At 39.5% G+C, this 21,397-nt stretch overlaps 3 protein-coding genes across 3 annotated transcripts; all 3 read right to left on the reverse strand.

Annotated features, from left to right (window-relative positions):
* Nucleotides 1–1,031: 1,031 nt before the first annotated feature.
* On the reverse strand, nt 1,032–3,499 carry LOC131977768 (interferon-induced protein with tetratricopeptide repeats 2-like). Its single transcript, XM_059341196.1, has 2 exons — nt 3,387–3,499; nt 1,032–2,343 (listed from the first exon to the last, which is right to left on the reverse strand). Exons 1-2 carry the CDS (start codon nt 3,497–3,499, stop codon nt 1,032–1,034), a joined length of 1,425 nt encoding a protein of 474 aa, XP_059197179.1.
* A 5,543-nt stretch (nt 3,500–9,042) lies between these two features.
* On the reverse strand, nt 9,043–11,330 carry LOC131977769 (interferon-induced protein with tetratricopeptide repeats 1-like). Its single transcript, XM_059341197.1, has 3 exons — nt 11,315–11,330; nt 10,967–11,093; nt 9,043–10,354 (listed from the first exon to the last, which is right to left on the reverse strand). Exons 1-3 carry the CDS (start codon nt 11,328–11,330, stop codon nt 9,043–9,045), a joined length of 1,455 nt encoding a protein of 484 aa, XP_059197180.1.
* Nucleotides 11,331–13,759: 2,429 nt separating this feature from the next.
* Nucleotides 13,760–20,674, reverse strand: LOC131978122 (stonustoxin subunit beta-like). Its single transcript, XM_059341641.1, has 3 exons — nt 20,580–20,674; nt 19,033–19,132; nt 13,760–15,740 (listed from the first exon to the last, which is right to left on the reverse strand). Exons 2-3 carry the CDS (start codon nt 19,121–19,123, stop codon nt 14,302–14,304), a joined length of 1,530 nt encoding a protein of 509 aa, XP_059197624.1. The 5' UTR covers nt 19,124–19,132; nt 20,580–20,674; the 3' UTR covers nt 13,760–14,301.
* Between the last annotated feature and the right edge of the window lie 723 nt (nt 20,675–21,397).

Genomic DNA, 21,397 nt, shown 5'->3' on the forward strand with positions numbered 1-21,397 from the left:
AATATTTACCTACCTACCTTATCCTAAACATGTTTGTCTTTATTTCTTAATTGTCCCATTGTTGGGGTTTCCATATGCTTTTAACCTGAGCACCACTTGTGTGGGTCCAAAAAGTATTTATTCATAAAATGCAAAGTAAAGCAAAGGTCGAAGTACAGACGTCTACACAGTCTATTTACAAACAATCCATTACATCTGCAGATAATATTCAGCTTCGACATTATTTTAGTTATTACATAACCAACATCAGAGCTTACAACAAAGCAGGTTTCATATCAGGGCAGCAGGCAGGACTTTATCGAGTCCAAGTCAAGAGTTTTTAATGCTACTGTAGTAATTATGGTCTCATTACTCATTATTAACTCATACAGAATGGATAAAAATAATAATTTAACGGGATTAATCGTTCTTTGATTAACAAGATTACTCGACCTAATTAACCAAACGCATCCTGCTGGTTGTAACTGTGATAAACTGATTTGAGTTTAATTTTGTTGAAGAAAAACTGGTGTGAGCTGTGAGTTGTGTTTTTTAATTGAAAGAAATAACTGAACTTAAAGAGATATAGAACCTGTTGTGGATCTTGAGTTGGATTCCCTTTGGTTTTGTGGACTTTTGTGTCCAGACTGAGGAGGGATTCTGTTTTTCATTTCTGATCAAATACATGCTTTTGGTTTTGAAGCTGAACTTTGATCGTGTTATTCTTGTGTTGTTTATTGTGCAGGGTGTGTGTTTAACTGTAATTATGATATGCATGCATCCAAACCAACAAATCTAATCTAAGACTTAACTATGTTAAATGTCAGGAGAGAAACCTGGCTGGCACCCTCTAAAAAACAAACACAAATAAAAGAAAGCATTGAAGGCAAAGTGTTACTTTGTGCAACAATCTGATCGAAAACCATCAGAGAAAAACATTTTTTTTTCATGTGAATGTCATCAAATTTATGAATGTACTCATTTGAATAGTTTTGCTGATGCAATACCTAGATTCTTTTCTCCTGGATTTAGAACCGCTGTTGTTAAAAACACTAGTATGGCTCTGGCAGGTTTCTCAGAAACTCTGCTACTTTCGCTCTAGTTTCTCGGCTCCTGCTTTTGTCTCTAGTGTCCCTCAGAGCTTTGATGCTGTTCTTGCGAAAGTGTGATTGGTGCGGTATCTCTGCTGACTTCATGTTATATTCTATCGACCTGTTGTAATCTTTTAGTATGATGTACAGATATTTTGCATACCATGTGTACAGCATCTGTTTGTCTGCAGGGTCCAGGTCACTTTTTAACAGTTCCTGGTAGATCTGCTCAGCTTTAGCCAGACTGTTACTTGACTTTGCGTATATTTTTGCGAGGTCTAATTTCTTCCTGAGAGAAGAATGAGGGTAAAGAGAAATCACCTCCTTGTGGAGAGTGATTGCTCTGTCGATCACACTTTGCTCTGGGTCACTGTATCTGCACCAAAAAATCTTCTGTTTGTAGCAGAGGGCAGCACATTTCTTCAGATAACGCTCATCGGGATGTTTTTCCAGAGCCTCCTCTACCAAATCAATAGCCTCATCAACAGATAAACAGTATCTGTAAATGCTAAGTAATGGTCCAATACCGTTGTAGCAGCTGACAGGATTTCTCAAAACCTTTTTTGCTAACTCACGAGCTTCATCTTCAACCTTTTCTCCTTTTTTAGCACGTTGCTCAAAGTAGTATGCAGCGAGATACAAGTTCTCTGGATCCTGTTCCTTGGCGATTCTCATTTTCTCCAAGACCTCAGCCTTCAGCCCTGTGCTGCTGTACTTACAACTTTTTGCCAAACCCAAGACGTAGCTGGTCTTCCACGCCACCATGTCCGGCTGCATCCTGATGGCTCTCTGGAAGTAAACTGCAGCCAGATTCTTCACTGCAGTGAACTTCATCAGGGTCCAGGCTTTTTCAGCGTAGATCTCCGGATGGAGCTCGTCCTGGGATGGAGACGGGTATTTATTCATCAGGGCGTCGACCTTTGACAGGTAAGCCTCGCTCTCTGCTTCGTCCCCCAGGTGGTGGTGCAGCCAAGCCAGGTTCCCGTAGTTCACCACCAACCAGGGACCCTCGTCTGCGTTTCTCAGCTGGCAGAAGGCCTCTGCAGCCTTGTTGAAAAAGCTCTGGCTGTCTTCAATGAGGCCCACCTTGTACTGAATGAACCCCCGCAGGTTGTAAATGTGACCCAGCCAGCTGTTTCCCTCCTCGGTGCCGATGTCCTCCAGGTGGTCCCGCAGACCAAGAAGTTTGGACCTGCTGGGGTCCAGATCCCAGATGAAGTGGCACTGCAGGGCCTCCAGTTTGGACACCAGCGTAGTTTGACTCTGAGCAGCACTGATGGAGAATAAAATAACAACTATTAAAACATGGGTAACGTATTTAAATATACAAATATACAAATATTAGTTGGATGTGAGACAGATCAGTCAAACAAATCCTGGACTGTTTGTTTGTGTTGTTGTTTTATCTACTGTAGCAAATTGGAGTAGCAGTTGTTTTGTGATCCAACCCTGCTCTTTTTATCTGGCCTCAACTAGTAGTTCTGTTTAATTCTTTCCTGACTGCCAGTAGCAGTAACAAAGTGGACATGTCCTTGCGCTCTGTGCACGCAGGGATTCTGTATGAACAAAGTAGCGCAACTGACATAGACTACATGTGAGTCGAAAATATCATGAGGTAGCCCACAGCCGGCCTATTAGATCTTCTTGCCATTAGCCTGGAGTTTACCACTGGTTAATGACTCCATAGATCTGTATTTCAGTTCTGTGTTTTACACTAGGACCTTGGCTGCTATGCATAATGTGGAGGAACATGGTCTTGTTCATGTGCCTCCAGTGGACCAGTGTATTGCTCCACTGATTCTGTCACCAGATGAGGTAGTGAAGGATAAAGTCCATTGCCTGCTCTCAAACGCATTGGGAACTCCCTCTCTAATCTCCTCCTCCCCCAGTCCACAATGGTGCTGCCAGATCGTGAAGGGAAAGAGATGGCCAAACGATGCAGCTCTCCACTCCTTTGGGCTTAGGACCAGAGATTTAGGTTGGTTGATGTCAACCCTAGTGGTGACCCTACGTCAGGTATGGCTTGCGTAGGCGCCTCTGTCAGATGACTGCAGACATGCCTTGTGAAAGTTTTCTATTGTGCCTAGCCAGTTATTTGGGCCGGAGACAGAACGAGCATTGGAGGAAGGAACAATCCAGCCAGGCTTCAGAAGCCTGGGGACCCCGAGGTTGGGGTATGGGTGCCACAGCCTTTTCAAGGCCACATGTATCAGTTTTGCCAGGACCATTGGGGCCTCAGTGGAGGGGATACCCTATCAGACAATACTTCAGTGGTTTTTCATATCAACCATCAGGTTGTCAAAAGGTCAATGGAACCATGCTAATGTGGCTTCAGGATCTGCCCTGGCATCAGTTATTCTACCATTGGCACTGACGATGAACCAGAAGGTGGGTGTGTCTTTACTGGTGACACTGCTGGTGTGAACCATCTACTTTGTTACTGCTACTGACAGTCAGGAAGGAATGAAATGGAACAGAGGTTACGTATGTAACCATGGTTCTGTGAATTCCTGGGTTGCTGCCAGTCATGCCGACCATTTTTCTGAGGGGCGAAAAGTTCTGAAGAGGCTGTTTTGCTTAATACAAAACACAATGGCCCTCATTTATGAAACGAGCTCAGATCTGATCGTATATTTCGTCTTACGACAGGGTTCGCGTGTGATTTATCAAATGATCGTATCTCTCCAATCACAGCGTGACAATGATCGGCTGTGATAAATGTGGCGGCTCAAAACAAGCAAAATTTAAATACCACGCCCCAATATATATATATATAATATATTTATATATAACATATATAATATATACCGATTCAGAAGGCTCGCCTCCAGAGTTTACGACACCAAAGGACGCAATACGGCCAAAGAGAGTTTTTTTTTTTCATTTTCTTTTTTTGATTTACCTTTATTTGCAAAGTGCACCGACACAAATAACAACAGGAGGAAATAGACATTTTACAGAAATACGCAGTGACGGAGGTTTATGAAATAAAAGTACTTATAGTTATAAACTCAAACAAGTTCGGTGAAAATTTCACATTTGGAGCACAGACTTAAAAGTTTTCACAGCTTTTTGGTTGCAGCCAGGAGGTATTAGTAATTAGGGCCTTGGGGCAATCGCACCGAGCACTGGTCCCATACAGCAATAGCTGTAGGGCTCAGATCTGATCGTATATTTTCGTCTTACGACAGGGTTCTGGTCCCATACAGCAATAGCTGTAGGGACCAGTGCTGCACTACTGTTATACTGTGGATTTTTTCTTATTCCTCTTCCGGACGCAATTTCGTCCCGCTACTAGTCCTACAACTTGAAGAGTTGCAGGACAAATTATATATCAAAACGTGCGGTTTGATCGGGATTGGTGTGCTATTACTTTTCTCTACAGAATACGAATTTTTCGTGACGTAAGTCCCGAAAAACTGCCCAAAATTTTGCATTGAAATGAATGGGACGGGCGACAAAAATGAGCGAAAAAGAACAATAATTGGAGATTTTTAAACGTCTACTTCTCCGGCATAATTTCACCTAGAGACTCCATTTAAACTTTAAACAGTAGACACAAGTCTTGTGTATTGGTGTATTAATTTGCGTTTCGATAGGTCATATAGTTTTTTATCAATCCCTGTTCAATGACCATGATCATTTTTTGAGAAATTCTGAGATTATAATGGGTGTGTATTGCACGGAATGTTCGTGTCACAGTGTGTGATGTCATCGCTCAGAGTGTAGAGGGAGAGAAAAAATTGTCAAAAAATAAATTTGAAAACTGCGCTCCAGGCCGCAAATTCCACTCTACAGAAATAATTTATAGATAGAAATGTAGGAAAATTTGTCTTCTCACTCACAATCCTCTGGTAAAGCTGTCAGAGTTATAGTTTGTGCGTACGATGCACAGATTCGCCACCAAAACCACCAACAGCCTCATTGGCTCCCATATTAAAAACGCAGATTTCGGAGATTTTGGAAAAAGGGAAGATGGAACAGTTTTTTTAGATCGCTCTAACAAAGCTATTTTTTCATTTTTCTTTAAAAAAAAATCACATGTAGACGTTCAGGAAGAACTCGGGACGCTCAAAGTGAAGTCGGATCAGTGATAGGTATTATGGTTTTGCCAAAAATGCTTTCTGTTCGAGGCCAGAAATTTCAGTCCACCTCTGGCTGCTGTCACTCTTTCATTAACAGGTGGTGTCAGTTAATTCTGTTGATTGCTTTGATCTGATTGCCTTTGATCTTTGATTTGATTACAGTTACAGATACACACACACACACATGCGCGTAAGCACACTCCTCACACATGCATACACATGCTTCAAACACATGCATGCGCACACACACACACACACACACACACACACACACAGTAACTTTATGTGATTTTAATTACACACACACACACACACACACCGGCAGTAGCCCCCGTGGCCCTTTCAAAATTTCCCTAGAGGAAATTTTCTAGTTTTAAGATTATTATGGCACTGGCTGAAGGGGAAGAAGACAGAAACAAAAATTAAAGAAAGAAAGAAAGAAAGAAAGGACATTTAGAAAAACAAGAGGAATAAAATAATGGGGAATGAACAAGTGATTCAAGACATGAATGTATTTGTAGGATCTAAAAAGTTAATATTTCAGTCTCTAGTACATAATCAGATATGAAATAACTCACAGTCATTATCTCATTATAAACTCATACAGTGATTTAAATGTATAAGCAGCCTCTTACCTCATCATTCAGCTGTTTTCTAAATATCAGACCAGTTGTTGCTCCTGATGCTTTGAGTTCGCTGGTGTGAAGTCACAGATGTCCAACTTTTGCTTTTATGTAAATGATGTGATGTTGTTGGGCACCCAGCATTTGCATATATATGCCAACACCCTTTCTCTGGACATTTGTGTGGACATAGGTCCTATTAAGTAGTAATGGAAACCTGCAGCCACATATCTAACAGGAAAACTTAAACATGACTCATGGAAAGTTTTTATTGCTCATTAAGTTATAAAATAAAGCCACATTGAAGTCAAATTTTCAAGTCTAAGATGACAATGTGTCATACACTTTCCAATGAAATAGAAGTATTAAGCTGTTGTACATGATTTTTAACATACTTTTTCATATTTATGGACACCTTAAGCTGCAACTGCGTGCAATTGGGAGCCTAGTAATTGTTAAACATGTCATTAAGAAAAATACATTTTAAAATTCCTGTGGTAGTGGCTGAGGAGGAAGAATACAGAAACAAAGACATCAAGATACACAGAAGAGAAAAAAAAATAAGAAAAAGCAGGTAATGGAGAAAAAAAATGCATAAAATAAGTGTGAATGAACAAGTGATTCAAGACAACATGATGTATTTGTAGGATCAGAGAATTTAATATTTCTCCAGGACTTAATAATATATTACATAACTCAGTGACACTCATAATATTATATAATATTATATCATACAGTGATTGAAATGTTGAGCAGCTTCTCATCTCATTGTTTAGCTGTTTTCTAAATATTGGACCAGTTGTTGCTCCTGATGCTCTGAGTTCGCTGGTGTGAAGTCACAGGTAATAAATTATCTGACGTTGAGCAGCCAACATTTGCATCAATATGCAAACACCGTTTCTCTGGACAAGTCTGGTGTTCTGTTTCCCAGGAATGGAAACCTGCAGCCACATATCTAACAAGTAAACTTAAACACGACTCATCAACTGTTGTGATTAGTTAATTTAAAATGATAAACAGTTTTTATTGTTCCTAAAGCTATAAAATGAAGCCACAGTGAGTCAAATTTTCAAACCAAAACCATCAAATGATTTAATTTAATATTATTGTACAACTGAGACACAGCTTGACCTACTTTCTGTTGGTTGCATGTGACTTTAATATTCAGGTCATACTTTAATTTTCGACAACATTAAGAATCAGAGAGTTTTATTATTCTCACAGTAGAACATACAGTATTTCAAATACATGTTTTATACGGGCTTCACATAGAATACAGTAAAAATCACCACAGCAGAAATATAGCAGCCTAAACACTGTGGTTACGTTTATGTCTATTTGAATGAATCATGTTATTGACAGAATTATGTTGAATATATTTGAACATGGCCACAGTGGAAGTTATTTCTTGGGATCTCACATGGGGTCTACTGTAAAGAGCCAGAGCCCCCTCTGACCTCTCTCTTTCACCTCTGCTTGCCAATGTGACAACACCTCACCTAATCTTGATTTACATAGACATTACGTCTTACATGCAGATTAATTCTACCAACTTACTTGATTTGCTCACACTCTAATTCACACACAGTATACTTTAAATTGGCTTTCAACAGACATACAGCTTTGTAGAAGCTTACACAGCAACACATGGCCCATTGTCCTCTAAGGCAGGAAAGGCAATTCTTTACACCAACACCATGTTTATGGTTTTATGACTCTTTTTTCTGAAGACATGCGGTTTTGCCTTCCCCACAAACACACACATATACACACACATTTTCTCTGTTGCAACCTTACACCGTAAATAATCTTAGATTAGATCTTTATAATCTATAGATTCTGTGTTTTTATTTGCTTTGCTTTGTTTATTTAGAATAAATACCTTTTTGGAATATACATGCTGTCCATTTAATGTTGTTTAACGATATGTTAGCCTCTTGTATGAAAAGATTTCCAAATTCCTTCAACCAATACTAAATATGAATATGGTAATTTGATTATAATTATTATGTTAATTATTGATTAGCGTTCTAAATTGAAAGTTTAGTAACTTTATGAGACTGATTTAGGTGAATTGGCTCTTTTCTCTGTTTTACTGAATGGTGCACCAACTAGAGGTGGCTTAGAGTAAATCAAGTCATATAATCTATTATAATTAATTATTATTATTATTATTATTAATTATTATTATTATTTTTTGGCTTAATTAATTTTTTAACTTTTGAACTGTGTGACCAACACAAGTGTTGCTCAGGTTCACCCATACATATTTGATTTCCCCATGGGAGGGATGGCATTTATGGCAATGCCCTTTACAACATGAATGGTGTCCCATTGTGAGATATAATTTATTTGTAATTCTATGTTCCCAATATAAATGGTGCCCCGTTTAGAGGTATCCATACACATATTTTGGGACATTCTAATTTCCTTACATTATTGGTGCCCCGTGTGAGGCACAGTACAGTTGGCATTCATAATTAATATATCAGCATATTCACATTTGGTCCATGACAAAAAAAATGATTCTGATTCTAGACTTGCTAGAATTTTCTACATTTTACACCAGTAGTCTGCTACAGGAGTAGATCCATCATTCATCATCTTCATTAATTTGGTAAAAGCCATTAAAGAGATTTGTGTATTGGTAGTTACCACCTTTAAACCATTCATTGTGCTAAATTAGCCACTTGCTGTTGATAACTATCTGAGTTAAACCTCCTCTGTAGAAGTTTAAGAAGTTTGGTTCAGCATTTGAATACAGGGTATTCAATGCAACCAATATACACTATTATCTCTTTGTTTTAACGATGAAAAAAAAACAACAACAATTAATTAATTATTTATTACAGGGTTTGGGATGTTGCAGCCTTCTTCTCTTCTAATGTAAATAGTGGAGAAGAAAAGATGATAAACCTCCACATTTAAGTGGTTTTCAATGAAGACCCAATGGAAGCAAATAACCAACATTTATGTATTTCCCTGTGAATTTAACATTCTGGTTCATGCATACTGGCTAATGCTCACATTTATAAAAGCAAAATCAATCTGTTCCAGTGGAATCACCATCATTAGATTCACTTCCTGGGATAAAGTTAACCTCTAATTATTCGCTCTGAGTAAGGCCAAACTTTACCTCCTGCCACGCAGCTATCAGCAGCTCATTAACGCAATTTGCACAAATTTTCCTTTGTATGTAATTCATATGTAATTATACATTTTTCAGGGTAATGCAATACCTACAGTTTATTTCTGAATTTAGAATCAGTGCTGATAAAAACACTGTGGCTCCTGCAGGTTGCGCAGAAACTCCTGTATTTCTCTACGCATTCTGCCTTTAATCTTCTCCAGAACTCTAATGCTGCCGTCACGATAGAGGGACTGGTGTGGTATCTCGGCCGCCTTCATGTTATATCGCAGTGAACTTTCGAACTCGTCTCGATCAAAGTGTAAATACTTTGCGTAGTTGTAGTAAAGCATCTGTTTGTCTGCAGGTTCCAGGTCACGTTCTAACAGCTCCTGGTAGATCTGCTCAGCTTTAGCCAGACCATAACCTGACTTTGCGTATATGTTTGCAAGGTTTATTTTCATCAGAAGTGAAGAATGAGGATAAAGAGAAATCACCTCCTTGTGGAGAGTGATTGCTCTGTCTATCACGCTTTGCTTTGGCTTTCTTTGCTCTTTGCAAATGATCTTCCATTTGTAGCAGAGTGCAGCACATCTCTTCAGATAACACTCATCTGGATGTTTTTCCAGAGCCTCATCTACCAAATCAGTAGCCTCATCAACAGAAATAAAGTTTCTGTAAAGCCGAATTAATGCTTTAATACCACTGTAGCTGCTGACAGGATTTCTCAAAACCTTTTGTGCTAACTCACGAGCTTCATCGTCAACCTTTTCTCCTTTTTTAGCACGTTGCTCAAGGTAGTAAACAGCGAGGTACAAGTTCTCTGGATCTTGCTCCTTGGCGATTCTCATTTTCTCCAAGACCTCAGCCTCCAGCCCTGTGCTGTTGTACTTACAATTTTTGACCAACACCAAGAAGTAGCTGGAGTTCCACTCCACCATGTCCGGCTGCATCCTGATGGCTCTCTGGAAGTAATCAGCAGCCAGCTTTTTATCTGCGCTCAACTCCATCAGGGACCAGGCTTTTTCAGCGTAGATCTCCGGATGGAGCTCATCCTGGGATGGAGACGGGTATTTATTCATCAGGGCGTCGACCTTTGACAGGTAAGCCTCACTCTCTGCTTCGTCCCCCAGGTGGTGGTGCAGCCAAGCCAGGTTCCCGTAGTTCACCACCAACCAGGGACCCTCGTCTGCGTTTCTCAGCTGGCAGAAGGCCTCTGCAGCCTTGTTGAACAAACTCTTGGCATTTTCTATGTTTTTCATCTTGTATTCAACAAACCCCTGCAGGTTGTGAATGTGACCCAGCCACCTGTTTCCCTCCTCGGTGCCGATGTCCTTCAGTTGGTCCCGAAGACGGAGAAGTTTGGACTTGCTGGGCTCCAGATCCCAGGTGAAGTGGCACTGCAGGGTCTCCAGTTTGGACACCAGTGTAGTTTGACTCTGAGCAGCACTGATGGAGAATGAAATACAAAATATTAGTGGGATGTGAGACAGATCAGTCAAACAAATCCTGGACCTTGACTTAAAAGATATCAGAGAAAGAGAGTTTGTGTTGTTGTTTTACATGCAAATTAACTTTTGTAAGTCACATTCTACTTCATATCTACATCACCGACGTCCAACTGTCAAGTACGGTAGCACTTTGGAGTCGTTGTTGTTTTCAGATCCAACCCTGCTCTTTTTATCTGGCATAAACTTGTAGTTTGTTTCAATCCTTCCTGACTGCCAGTAGCAGTAACAAAGTGGACATGTCCTTGCGCTCTGTGCACGCAGGGATTCTGTATAAACAAAGTTACGCGACTGACATAGAATACATGTGAGTATATAAATATCATGAGGTAGCCTACAGCCGGCCTATTAGATCTTCTTGCCATTAGCCTGGAGTTTACCACTGGTTAATGACTCCATAGATCTGTATTTCAGTTCTGTGTTTTACACTAGGACCTTGGCTGCTATGCATAATGTGGAGGAACATGGTCTGGTTCATGTGCCTCCAGTGGACCAGTGTATTGCTCCACTGATTCTGTCACCAGATGAGGTAGTGAAGGATAAAGTCCATTGCCTGCTCTCAAACGCATTGGGAACTCCCTCTCTAATCTCCTCCTCCCCCAGTCCACAATGTAGGTACAAGTTCTCTGGATCCTGTTCCTTGGTGATTCTCATTTTCTCAAAGATGTCAGCCTCCACCCCTGTGGAAGAATGAGGGTAAAGACAAATCACCTCCTCATGGAGAGTGATTGCTGTGTTTGCTCTATGCAACTGTATCTGCACCAAAAGATCTTCTGTTTGTAGCAGAGTGCAGCACGACTCACTTATCTTCTTAAAGATATAATATGGTTCCACATTTTTATATCCGCACATTCCCGTCAAATAGAAATATTAAGGTGCCAAGAGCTGGGCCAGCTGTTACCTGGACACACCTGCATTACGACACTGCTGCCACCTACAGGTGTACCCAGGTTACTGTTTTCTGTTGAACTGACCCAAAAAGCTCATAATCAATCATTTCTCACCTGTTCATGTATCATAACGAGATGTTTTCATACAACTATGTGTTTAATGCTCATATGTGTTGACATAAAAGTTAAAAAATATTTGTCAGCAGCTTTAAAAGTTGTAGTTTGATTAAAGTCCATGAATTTACCCACCAAAACCAAAAACTTGAACATTGTCAGTGTACAAAATGATTATTTATTGAAAGAAAATCACAGGCACAGTTCAATATTCTTTCTATTGTAGATACAAATTGCCTCCCACAGGAAGCACCAAATGTGTAACGGTAAAAGCTTATTTAGATCAATCTTGCTATCAGAAATTGACTAAATTAATAATCATACTTTAAATAAATTAAAGTTATTCGGGGCACTATTCCCTTTTTCTTAGAAAGGGGAAAGATAGCAAACTCACGGTAAATCAGTCTCATAAAGTTGCTAAACTATCAATTTGGAACACTGATTTTTACCATACTCATATTTAGTATTGGTTGAAGGAATTTGGAGTTCTTTTCATAGCAGAGGTTGGCATATCACTCATTCATGTGCCACATTAAAAGCAACAGCGTGTTAAGTCCAAAAACATATTTATTAAAAAAAAAAAAGCAAACAAGCAAAGTACACAACTAACCTAAAAGACTATTTACAGTGAAAATGTGGAAGAAAAGATTATGTGTGTGTGTTTGTGTACAAAATACCAACCGAGGGCAGACAACGAACCAAATCAAAATGACGGAGCCCTTTTGTTCTTGGGGGAACAATAGACATGCTGACTTGAAAATCTGTGTTTTTAAAGGAAAGCCTGTTTAAAGTATGTTGTATGTGAATCAGTGTGTGAGCAAATCAGAGAAATTGGGGGGGTAACGTGTAACTTGTACTCCTTTCTTTGCTCACCTGGCTGCAGTTAATTACATTTTTATTTATTTAGTTTTAAAAGATGACCCTATTCACCTTTAGTGTCTCTCCTTAACAAACTTTATTTGCAGACAAACAAGAATTTGACGTTATATAGAGAATAGGAAAAAAAATGAAATAAAACAAATGGAGTAAATAAAGGAGAAAATTAGAATAAAAAAAAGGCATACCTCATTCTGCAATAAGTGCATTATACATTTTCAGTTTTATCACTAAGAGTTTTTATATAAATTCATGCATAAATCCAATTAAATTATTTTGGTTATTTTAAATGTATGTATGTAAAACTTAACACAAACAAATCATGTTCATAATATATAATGATACTTTTACAGTCAATATTAATCCTCTGACTCGTTTTACACAATATGTAATTAAAGAATGCATACAATGGTAAAACAAGCGTGTTAAAGATTCAGGATCATCTATCATCTACATTCATTATTGTTAGGTTTTTTTTTTGCAGAACAGATGAGAGGAGAGTAAAATCCTTTTAACTATTTATTGAAGACAGTAATGAAAGAGTGAATGATGTACATCGACCTTCTCTGTTCAGCTGTAACCACTTCCCAGAGAAGGATTCCTAACTTACTTTTACACAGAGTTTTATAATGTAAATGTGGGACTATCTGATTGGTCAAAACTGTTGGGGCAGCACCATGGTTTAGACTCGGCCCGCCCATTTTGTTGGCACGCAGGCTAGTCCTAGCCTCTTGGTGCTTCAGCTTCTGGTCACCGCCCTGTGGAAGGAAAAAAGCTAACAGCACACTTCTGTATCTTGTCTAGTGTTCGTCAGTGGCTGTCTCCACCTGGTCAGTGGCTGTCTCCACCTGGTCAGTGGCTTTCTCCACCTGGGCCTGTGGCCTTGAATTGGAGCACAAAGAGTGCTTCAGTTTTTTATCTACTTGCCCTCAAATAATGTGGCGAGGTGCCAAGCGTTATCAGTATATGTTCTTTCTTTTGATTCTCTTTATTTCTGTGTGCTGTGCCTGGCATGACCTTAAGTAAGAACGCTGCTAATACTTTTCTAAGCAGCGTTCTTACTAAAGGTCATAATACAGATTATTGCTATTTTAACAGCAGTTAGCTGTAACCACCTACAGAAAAGGATGCCTAATTTTACTTTTACACAGAGCTTTATAATATGAATGTGCGAATATCTAATTGGTCAAAACGGTTGGAGCAGCACCATGGTTTAGACTCGGCCCGCCCTTGATGACACGCGCAGGCTAGTCCTAGCCTCTTGGTGCTTCCGGTTAGCGCCTGTTGAAGAAATACAATCTATGCACATTTCTCCTTATCTGGCCCTTCTCTGACTGTACCTTGTGTTCCTCAGTGCTTTCCCCCTCAGAGCCCTAAACCTTGAAAATACCTACAAATGTGTCTATGTCCTATGAATCTGTCTCTGTGTTACATCTGCCTGCCCTCAAATATGTGCTTATGTACAAAGTATTATCAGTATGCCCTTTCTGTTGATACTCCTCATTCCTGTGTGCTGTGACTGGCAGATTAAATGTGTGTTTTATGCTTTGCTAAATACATTTCTAAGCAGCACTCTACTAAAGGTCATAATGCAGATAATTGCTCATTTTTATCGATCCCTAACATTGTCAGTCTCTAAGAATCTAGTTTGGTTGAATACATATGGTGTAACATTTGGATGTGCACTTCCCTCATCCTATTGACATTTCTGAGTTCTCCTCAATACGTCAAATATATGTTTGAAAAATTCACATGAAAGCAGATTTTTTTTGTGGCAGCTTCTACCAAGAATATCTCATTTATGTGTTGGGGGATTTTAGTTCTGCTGCACCTTAAACATTGAAGTTATTGTTAATTTAATGGCATGATAAGAATCAGGTTGTAGCTGCAGTAACTGTTGGATAGAAAACAATGTTCCTCTGATGATTTATTGAATCTGTGAACATCTCTACAACTCAAAAAGTGACTTTATTCTTTGCTTTATTAAACGACGCACAGTGCATGAAATCTATTCTGTCTGTGATGATGTCAGCATCAGATTGTTTTTGACCTGTACATTGGGATTTACCAACTCGCTGTCAATGTAATAGTTGATGGTTGCTCCTGTGTATGCCTCATTTGCAATGGCTGCTATGAAGCAATGATACTGATGCTGTGTTTTGATAAACTCTTGGATAAATCTGGCTTTCTTTCTCATCTTGGTGACAACTTCAGTTGAGTAGTACCACTGGTCTTCAGTTGTTGTGTCTGCATTTTTGCTTGGGTCCAAGTAGTGGGCCATCTCATCCAGGAAGGGGTCAGTATTCTTCAGGGAGGTGAAGACAAAGCACAGAACCTCGTTTCTACCTGGATCAAGAACCTCTCTGTCCAGCTCTGACTGACTCAGGACAATCTTTGCTCCCTCCATGATAGCAACACAGGATCTGATGACGTTGATTTCTCGCTCTTTGTGATCCAGCCACCTGCTCAGTTTCTCATGGCTGAATGGTGACTCGTCCTTGGCAATGAAGAGATCTCTTGTTGAGTTCTCTTCTTCTTTCCCTTCACGGGTGGAGGGAAGATTCTTTGCCAGGGCCTGCTTGAGGGTGATTGCATAATAAGCACATAACTTTTGGAAAGTGCTCAGCTGTTCTTGAATCGGAGGAAAATTCTTGACCTCGTCCAGAGAATCGCTGCATCTTATTTCTAGGTGCCTTATATCTTCAAGAGTATCATGCACCATGCTCACTAATTCAATGCTGATCTCCCTTGTCAGCTCAGCAGCTTCAGAGTATAAATATGTCAGCGGCATCAGCCAGACCTTCAGAGGAACACCATTCTCTCCATTTTTTCCAATTAGCTGCGGAAGTTGTGCGTAGGTCTTCACTGCATCTTCAAATGAGGCAGGGTTGCTTTCCAGAAGGAAGTCTCCGTGGAATTTGCAGGAGAATTTCTGAGTCAGGGCTTTTTCTTCATCAGTCAGCTTGATGTCAACCTTCCCACTAATACTGAATGAAGGGATCTTCTTTATCACAGCTTCCATGCTGCCATTGATGTCCTGAACGCTGCTGGTGTCTAGCTTCTGACTGTCAAACACAAAGAAAGCATTGGCCCCATAAAGGATGCCTGTGACTACATGTGTTGCAAAGCCCTTGTGAATCATGTCTAATTGTTGGGGTTGCTTGGTATCGAGGTCGATCATTGACAGCTGCTTGAAGTTGGTGGTAGCTTTGTACTGACAGGTCACTCTGCTCTGATTGTGGGATTTCTTCTGGTCATTCAGATACTTGGCAGATCCTCCAACTTCAATCAGTCCACTCAGGAAGCTGGCCTTCAGAGAAGCGTCAACATCCAGCAGAGTGGACTTGGAGTCAGTGTTGTCAGATGCAGAAATGTTAAACACACTGCTGTGCTGAGACCTTTCAACTGTGTTCTCTTCTACAGTTTTCTCATTCCACAATGAGAAACCTATGGGAATTGGAAAACACCAGTCGTCAATCACTCAAACAAATTTTATTTATTTATTTTATTTCTTACAACAACAACACAACATAGAGAAGAAAGGCACATGAGTAGGTAAAGTTATCAAAGATAATTATTTATTATTATTATTATTATTATTATTATTAAGGCAACTGACTTGGACACAGGAGACTGGGGTACGCATCCTGGTCAGGACAAAGGACATCCAGTGCGGGTCCTTTGGCAAGACTCCTAATGCTATACCAGCCTACCTCAATCATAACTGATCAGAGTAATGATAGAGTAATTCCAGCTCAGACGTCACCCAGGTCAACAAGGTCCGCATCAGTTGCTAGTGAACTAGGGCATATTGATGAAAAGTGGGCTACAGGAACAAGAAAAATGTTCTCGGCTTTCAACTTGCTCCTCTATCCTCCACCCCAGCCTCCCTCCACTCTGCTAACTCCTGACATGTTTGCCTCCTTTTTCACCGAAAAAGTTGCCGCCATCAGCAACCAGTTCTTTAAGCCTGACTAGCGACAGCTGCTGCCACCACCCAACTGGGCTTCTCTGGGCTGCAACTTGTACCCACAAGCTCTGCACGAAACTTGGGTGTCATGATTGACGACCAACTGATCTTCAAGGTTCATGTGTCCTCAATTGCCCGATCTTGTTGATTCTCCCTGTACAACATCAGGAAAATTAGACCATACCTGACCCAGCAATCAACACAACTCCTGGTTCAGGCCCTTGTGTTATCCCGTTTAGACTACTGCAACTCTCTAGTGGCAGTTCTTCCTGCTGCACCACCAAGCCTCTGCAGATGATCCGTCTGGTCTTCAACCAGCCCAGGAGAGCTCGTGTCATTCCACTCCTCATCTCTCTCTCTGGCTCCCGGTCACAGCAGCATCAAAATCAAAGCCTTGTCTCTTGCCTGCAAAATAGCAATGGACGCTTGTATCCAAAGTGACTTACAGGAAGAAAAAAAGCAAACAATCAAGGTATAGTGCAAAAAGAGCTATTAGTGCATTAATAAGTGCTAGTGACAATTCTTTAAGGAGTAGAATTATCGTGTGGTGCTAGGAGAGAAGATGATCTCTGAAGGTCTTCAGGAGTTTTTTAAAGGTAGAGAGGGACGCCCCTGCTCTGGTTGGAACTGGTAGTGTGTTCCACCAGCGGGGAACAAGAAATGCAAAGAGTCTGGATTGTCTTGGACCAACGAGGGCCAGAGCCAGGCGCCGTTCATTGGAAGAGCGCAGCGTTCGTGAGGTAGCATATGTCTGAATCAGGGCGTTCAGGTAGGTAGGAGCAGTACCAGAGACAACTTTGTAGGCAGCATTAGAGATTTGAATTTGATGCGGGCTGCAACAGGTAGCCAGTGGAGTTCAATGAGCAGCGGTGTGACATGTGACCTTTTTGGCTGGTTGTAGACCAGGCACGCCGCCGCGTTCTGGATCATCTGAAGCAGTTTTATTGTGCAGGCTGGCAGGCCTGTCAGGAGGGCGTTACAGTAGTCAAGTCTAGAGATGACAACAGCTTGTGTCAAGAGTTTAGTGGCATGTTGAGTTAGGTAAGGTCTGATTTTTCTGATGTTGTAAAGTGCAAAGCGGCATGACCGGGCAACTGAGGCGACATGACTGGAAAAGGTGAGTTGGTCATCAATCATCACCCCTAAGTTTCTCAGCACCTGGTTGGGGCAAGACACAGGAAGTCAGTGTTGATGTTGGTGTTGTGGTGTATTGTAGGTTTAGCAGGGAGGACCAGCAGTTCAGTTTTTGAAAGGTTCAGCTGGAGGTGATGTGCCTTCATCCGTGTGTTGATGTCAGAGAGGCATCAGAGACCCGAGCAGAGACCGATGGGTCATCAGGAGGAAATGACAGATAGAGCTGAGTGTCATCTGAATAGCAGTGATAGGAAAAGCCATGTGAGCGGATAATCCGACCCAGAGAGGTGGTGTAGGTAGCGAATAGCAGGGGTCCCATCACTGAGCCCTGGGGAACTCCTGTGGAGAGGCAATGCAAAGTAGACAACTATCCATGCCAGGATACACTGAATGAACGTCCTTTCAGGTAGGAATCAAACCAGGACAGAGCCAAGCCAGAGATGCCCATTTTAGAGAGAGTAGAGAGGAGGATGCGATGGTTAACTGTGTTGAACGCAGCTGACAAATCAAGCGGAATGAGAACTGAGGACTTTGCTGCAAACCCTCACAAACCCTCCCGTCCACTACGCTCCTGGAGTTAAAGACATCTGGCTCCTCCACCACTGAAGGCCTCTACGTCTCAAACAAGACTCTTCTCCTCTGTAGAGCCCCTATAGGTGGTGGAACCAACTTCCAAAGTCCATCCGTTCCGCTGAGTCCTTCTCAATCTTTAAGTCTGAAGAGTCTGAAGACCAACACTTTACTGAATACCTTCACTCTTGATCTACACTGACGACTATGACAAGTATCGCACTGACCGCTCTCACGACCTATAAAGCACTTGTGTCCTAATGGATTCGAATTTCTTTATATATTCTCAGGTTTCTATATGTATTCTCATGTTTTTAATATGTATTCTCAGGTTTCTTTATATATTCTCAGGTTTCTATATGTATTCTCATGTTTTTAATATATATTCTCATGTTTTTAACATATATTCTCATGTTTTCAATATATATTCTCAGGTTTCTATATATATTCTCATGTTTTTCAATATATATTCTCAGGTTTCTTAATATATTCTCAGGTTTAAATATATATGTTCTCATGTTTTCAATTTATATTCTCATGTTGTCAATATATATTCTCAGGTTTCTTTATATATTCTCCGGTTTAAATATATATATTCTCACGTTTTTAATATATATTCTCAGGTTTCTTTATATATTCTCAGGTTTCTATATATATTCTCATGTTTTTAATATATATTCTCAGGTTTCTTTATATATTCTCAGGTTTCTATATATATTCTCATGTTTTTAATGTATATTCTCAGGTTTTTTTATATATTCTCAGGTTTAAATATATATCTCCCTATCCAAAGAGTTGCTGCCTCTATCCTGCACCTGGCTGTTTATCCTACACACAGAGGCCCTGCTGCTCCAGTCAGCCCTTCCAGTTCTTGCTACCACTAGACTGCAGCTGCTTTATTTAATGTTTAGAAACACACAGCTTCAGTTTTTCCTTCCACAGCAGTGTAGGTTATTGTGGTATGCATGCATATTTTTCATAAGTTCCTGTGAGCAGAGCTGTGACAGGCAGATATATTTAGAGATGTTTTTTTTAAATAACAACGTAGTCAAAGTGAAGACTCACCTGGAACCAGTTGGTCTTTCCGAGCATCATAGAGCATCCCCAGGGTGAAAGGTCGACCGAGAGCTGCAGTTACCATGGTATCCGAGGCCATTTCTCCAACCTGTTGAGAGATGTGACCACACAGCCTTCAGTGTTTGATTTAAACTTGTGGTGCAGTTGTTGAGAGTTTATAACGCTTGGGGGTCAACTCTTCTTCGTCACACAAACAAAAAAACTGAAAACAACAACAGAAGAACAATCTGTGTATCATTCGTTTATTCATTTTCAATTGGCAATCAAAATCAAATAATGAAAAATTGACTGGTTATTTTGTTATTTGTTGTCTATTATTAAACAAAAACGAAAAAAATGCTTGCTTTTTCATATTCAATCTTAGGCTCAGACCAAAAATACGAAATGGAAAAACGGACACCGGGAATTAATTTGATTTTAATATTTATATTTTATATATATATATATATATATATATATATATATATATATATATATATATATATATATACATAATATTGGTCGAGTTTACGTGACCCGGAAGTTTGACTGTGGTCAAGTGAGTCGTCATTCGCTTCTCCGTAGTCAAACCAGCTGTCTATGTAACATAGTGCGCTCGTATTGTGATATTTACGGTAAATTCATTGAGACTGCTCAGAGTGAGCTGACATGAAGGATAAACACTTTACTGTCATTCTTTCTCACTTTTTTTCAGTATAAAACTCTTACCAGCAGAGAGGAGATGAAATATTAACTTTACATCAACACACCACGTGAAATAATTAAATTGCATCGCGCCGAAAATGTATTTGATGTGTCGACGTGCGCTTTTCAGAATAAAGTGTTACACAACCAGGCCAAAAAACAGATAAATATGGAAATAAGATTAATGTCATGACAGTTTCAATGAATTTACCATAAATATCACAATACGGGCGCACTACCTTATATATTATTATTACTATATATTATTATTATTATTATAATTATATAGGGACGGCTGGTTTGACTACGGAGAAGCGAATGACGGCTCACTGGACTGCAGTCAAACCTCCGGGTCACGTAAACCCGACCAATTAAATATTAAAATCAAATTAATTCCTGGTGCCCGTTTTTCCATTTCGTATTTTTGATCCGAGCCTAAAAACAAGCATTTTATTCGTTTTTTGTGTTATAATAAAAAAACAAATAACAAAATAACCAGTCAGTTTTTCATTAATTGATTTTTGATTGCCAATTGAAAATGGAAAGAACAAATGATACACGGATTAAGAATGTGTATTTTGTAGAGTTAACAAAGTGAGGATTTCCAAACAAGATGCCTTCAAGAAAAACTGGCGCAGTTACAGATGAGGAAGGTGAAGAGATAAAGAAATCACTCAATATTATGTCATATATAAAGTATTTAAAGTAAACATATACATAAAGTAGTACAGTTACAGCTACAGTTAATAACAGACACTCTGCTGCACTGAGACACATTAAACATTGTTCATACAGAACAACAACAGTAAAAATCAGTTTTTCTAACCTTTTCTGTTCTAGTTTGTCCTCACCTGGTGAAGTCGTGTAGATCAGCTGAGTGAGAGTCTTCTTACTTCCAACAAGGCTTCCAGTGAGGTCGTCTGTGAAACTGCAAGATTATTTTTATCCTGTTATATACTCTCTTCTACTGACTCCTCCCATTAAATGACACTAACCCTCAGGCCTGCAGCCACAATATAATGTCCTTATGTCAATAACAGGGAAATAATAAGACACGCAGTGGACTTTTGTCTTGTAAATTGTGTTATTTTTCTTGTAAATTTGTGTTTTTTTCTTGTAAATTTGTTGTTATTTTTCTTGTAAATTTGTGTTTTTTTCTTGTAAATTTGTTGTTTTTTTTCTTGTAAATTTGTGTTTTTTTCTTGTAAATGTGTTTTTTTCTTGTAAATTTGTTTTTTCTTGTAAATTTGTGTTTTTGTCTTATAAATGTGTTTTTTTTTCTTGTAAATTTTTTTTCTCATAAATGTGTTTTTTTCTTGTAAATTTGTTTTTTTCTTATAAATGTGTTTTTTTTCTTGTAAATTTGTGTTTTTTTCCTTGTAAATTGATGTTTGTTCCTTGTAAAGTTCTGTTATTTTTCTTATGATTATGTGAGTTTTTCCTCTGAATATTAATCACAAATTCAGACACATTTATTGCTTGGTGTGTGTGTGTGTGTGTGTGTGTGTGTGTGTGTGTGTAAATAGTTTCTGTTTAGTTAATGAGTGACTGCTGAAACAACAGACAGGTCTGAACCTGGGATAGAACGTGGACAGAGGGCATTCTGCAGACATACAGTATTGTTCGTAGTACTTATTTCTCGTAAATTTGTGAGTTTTTTTTCCTGTAA

This window comes from Centropristis striata, chromosome 9 (assembly GCF_030273125.1).
Source record: "Centropristis striata isolate RG_2023a ecotype Rhode Island chromosome 9, C.striata_1.0, whole genome shotgun sequence".
NCBI classification, from domain to species: domain Eukaryota; kingdom Metazoa; phylum Chordata; class Actinopteri; order Perciformes; family Serranidae; genus Centropristis; species Centropristis striata.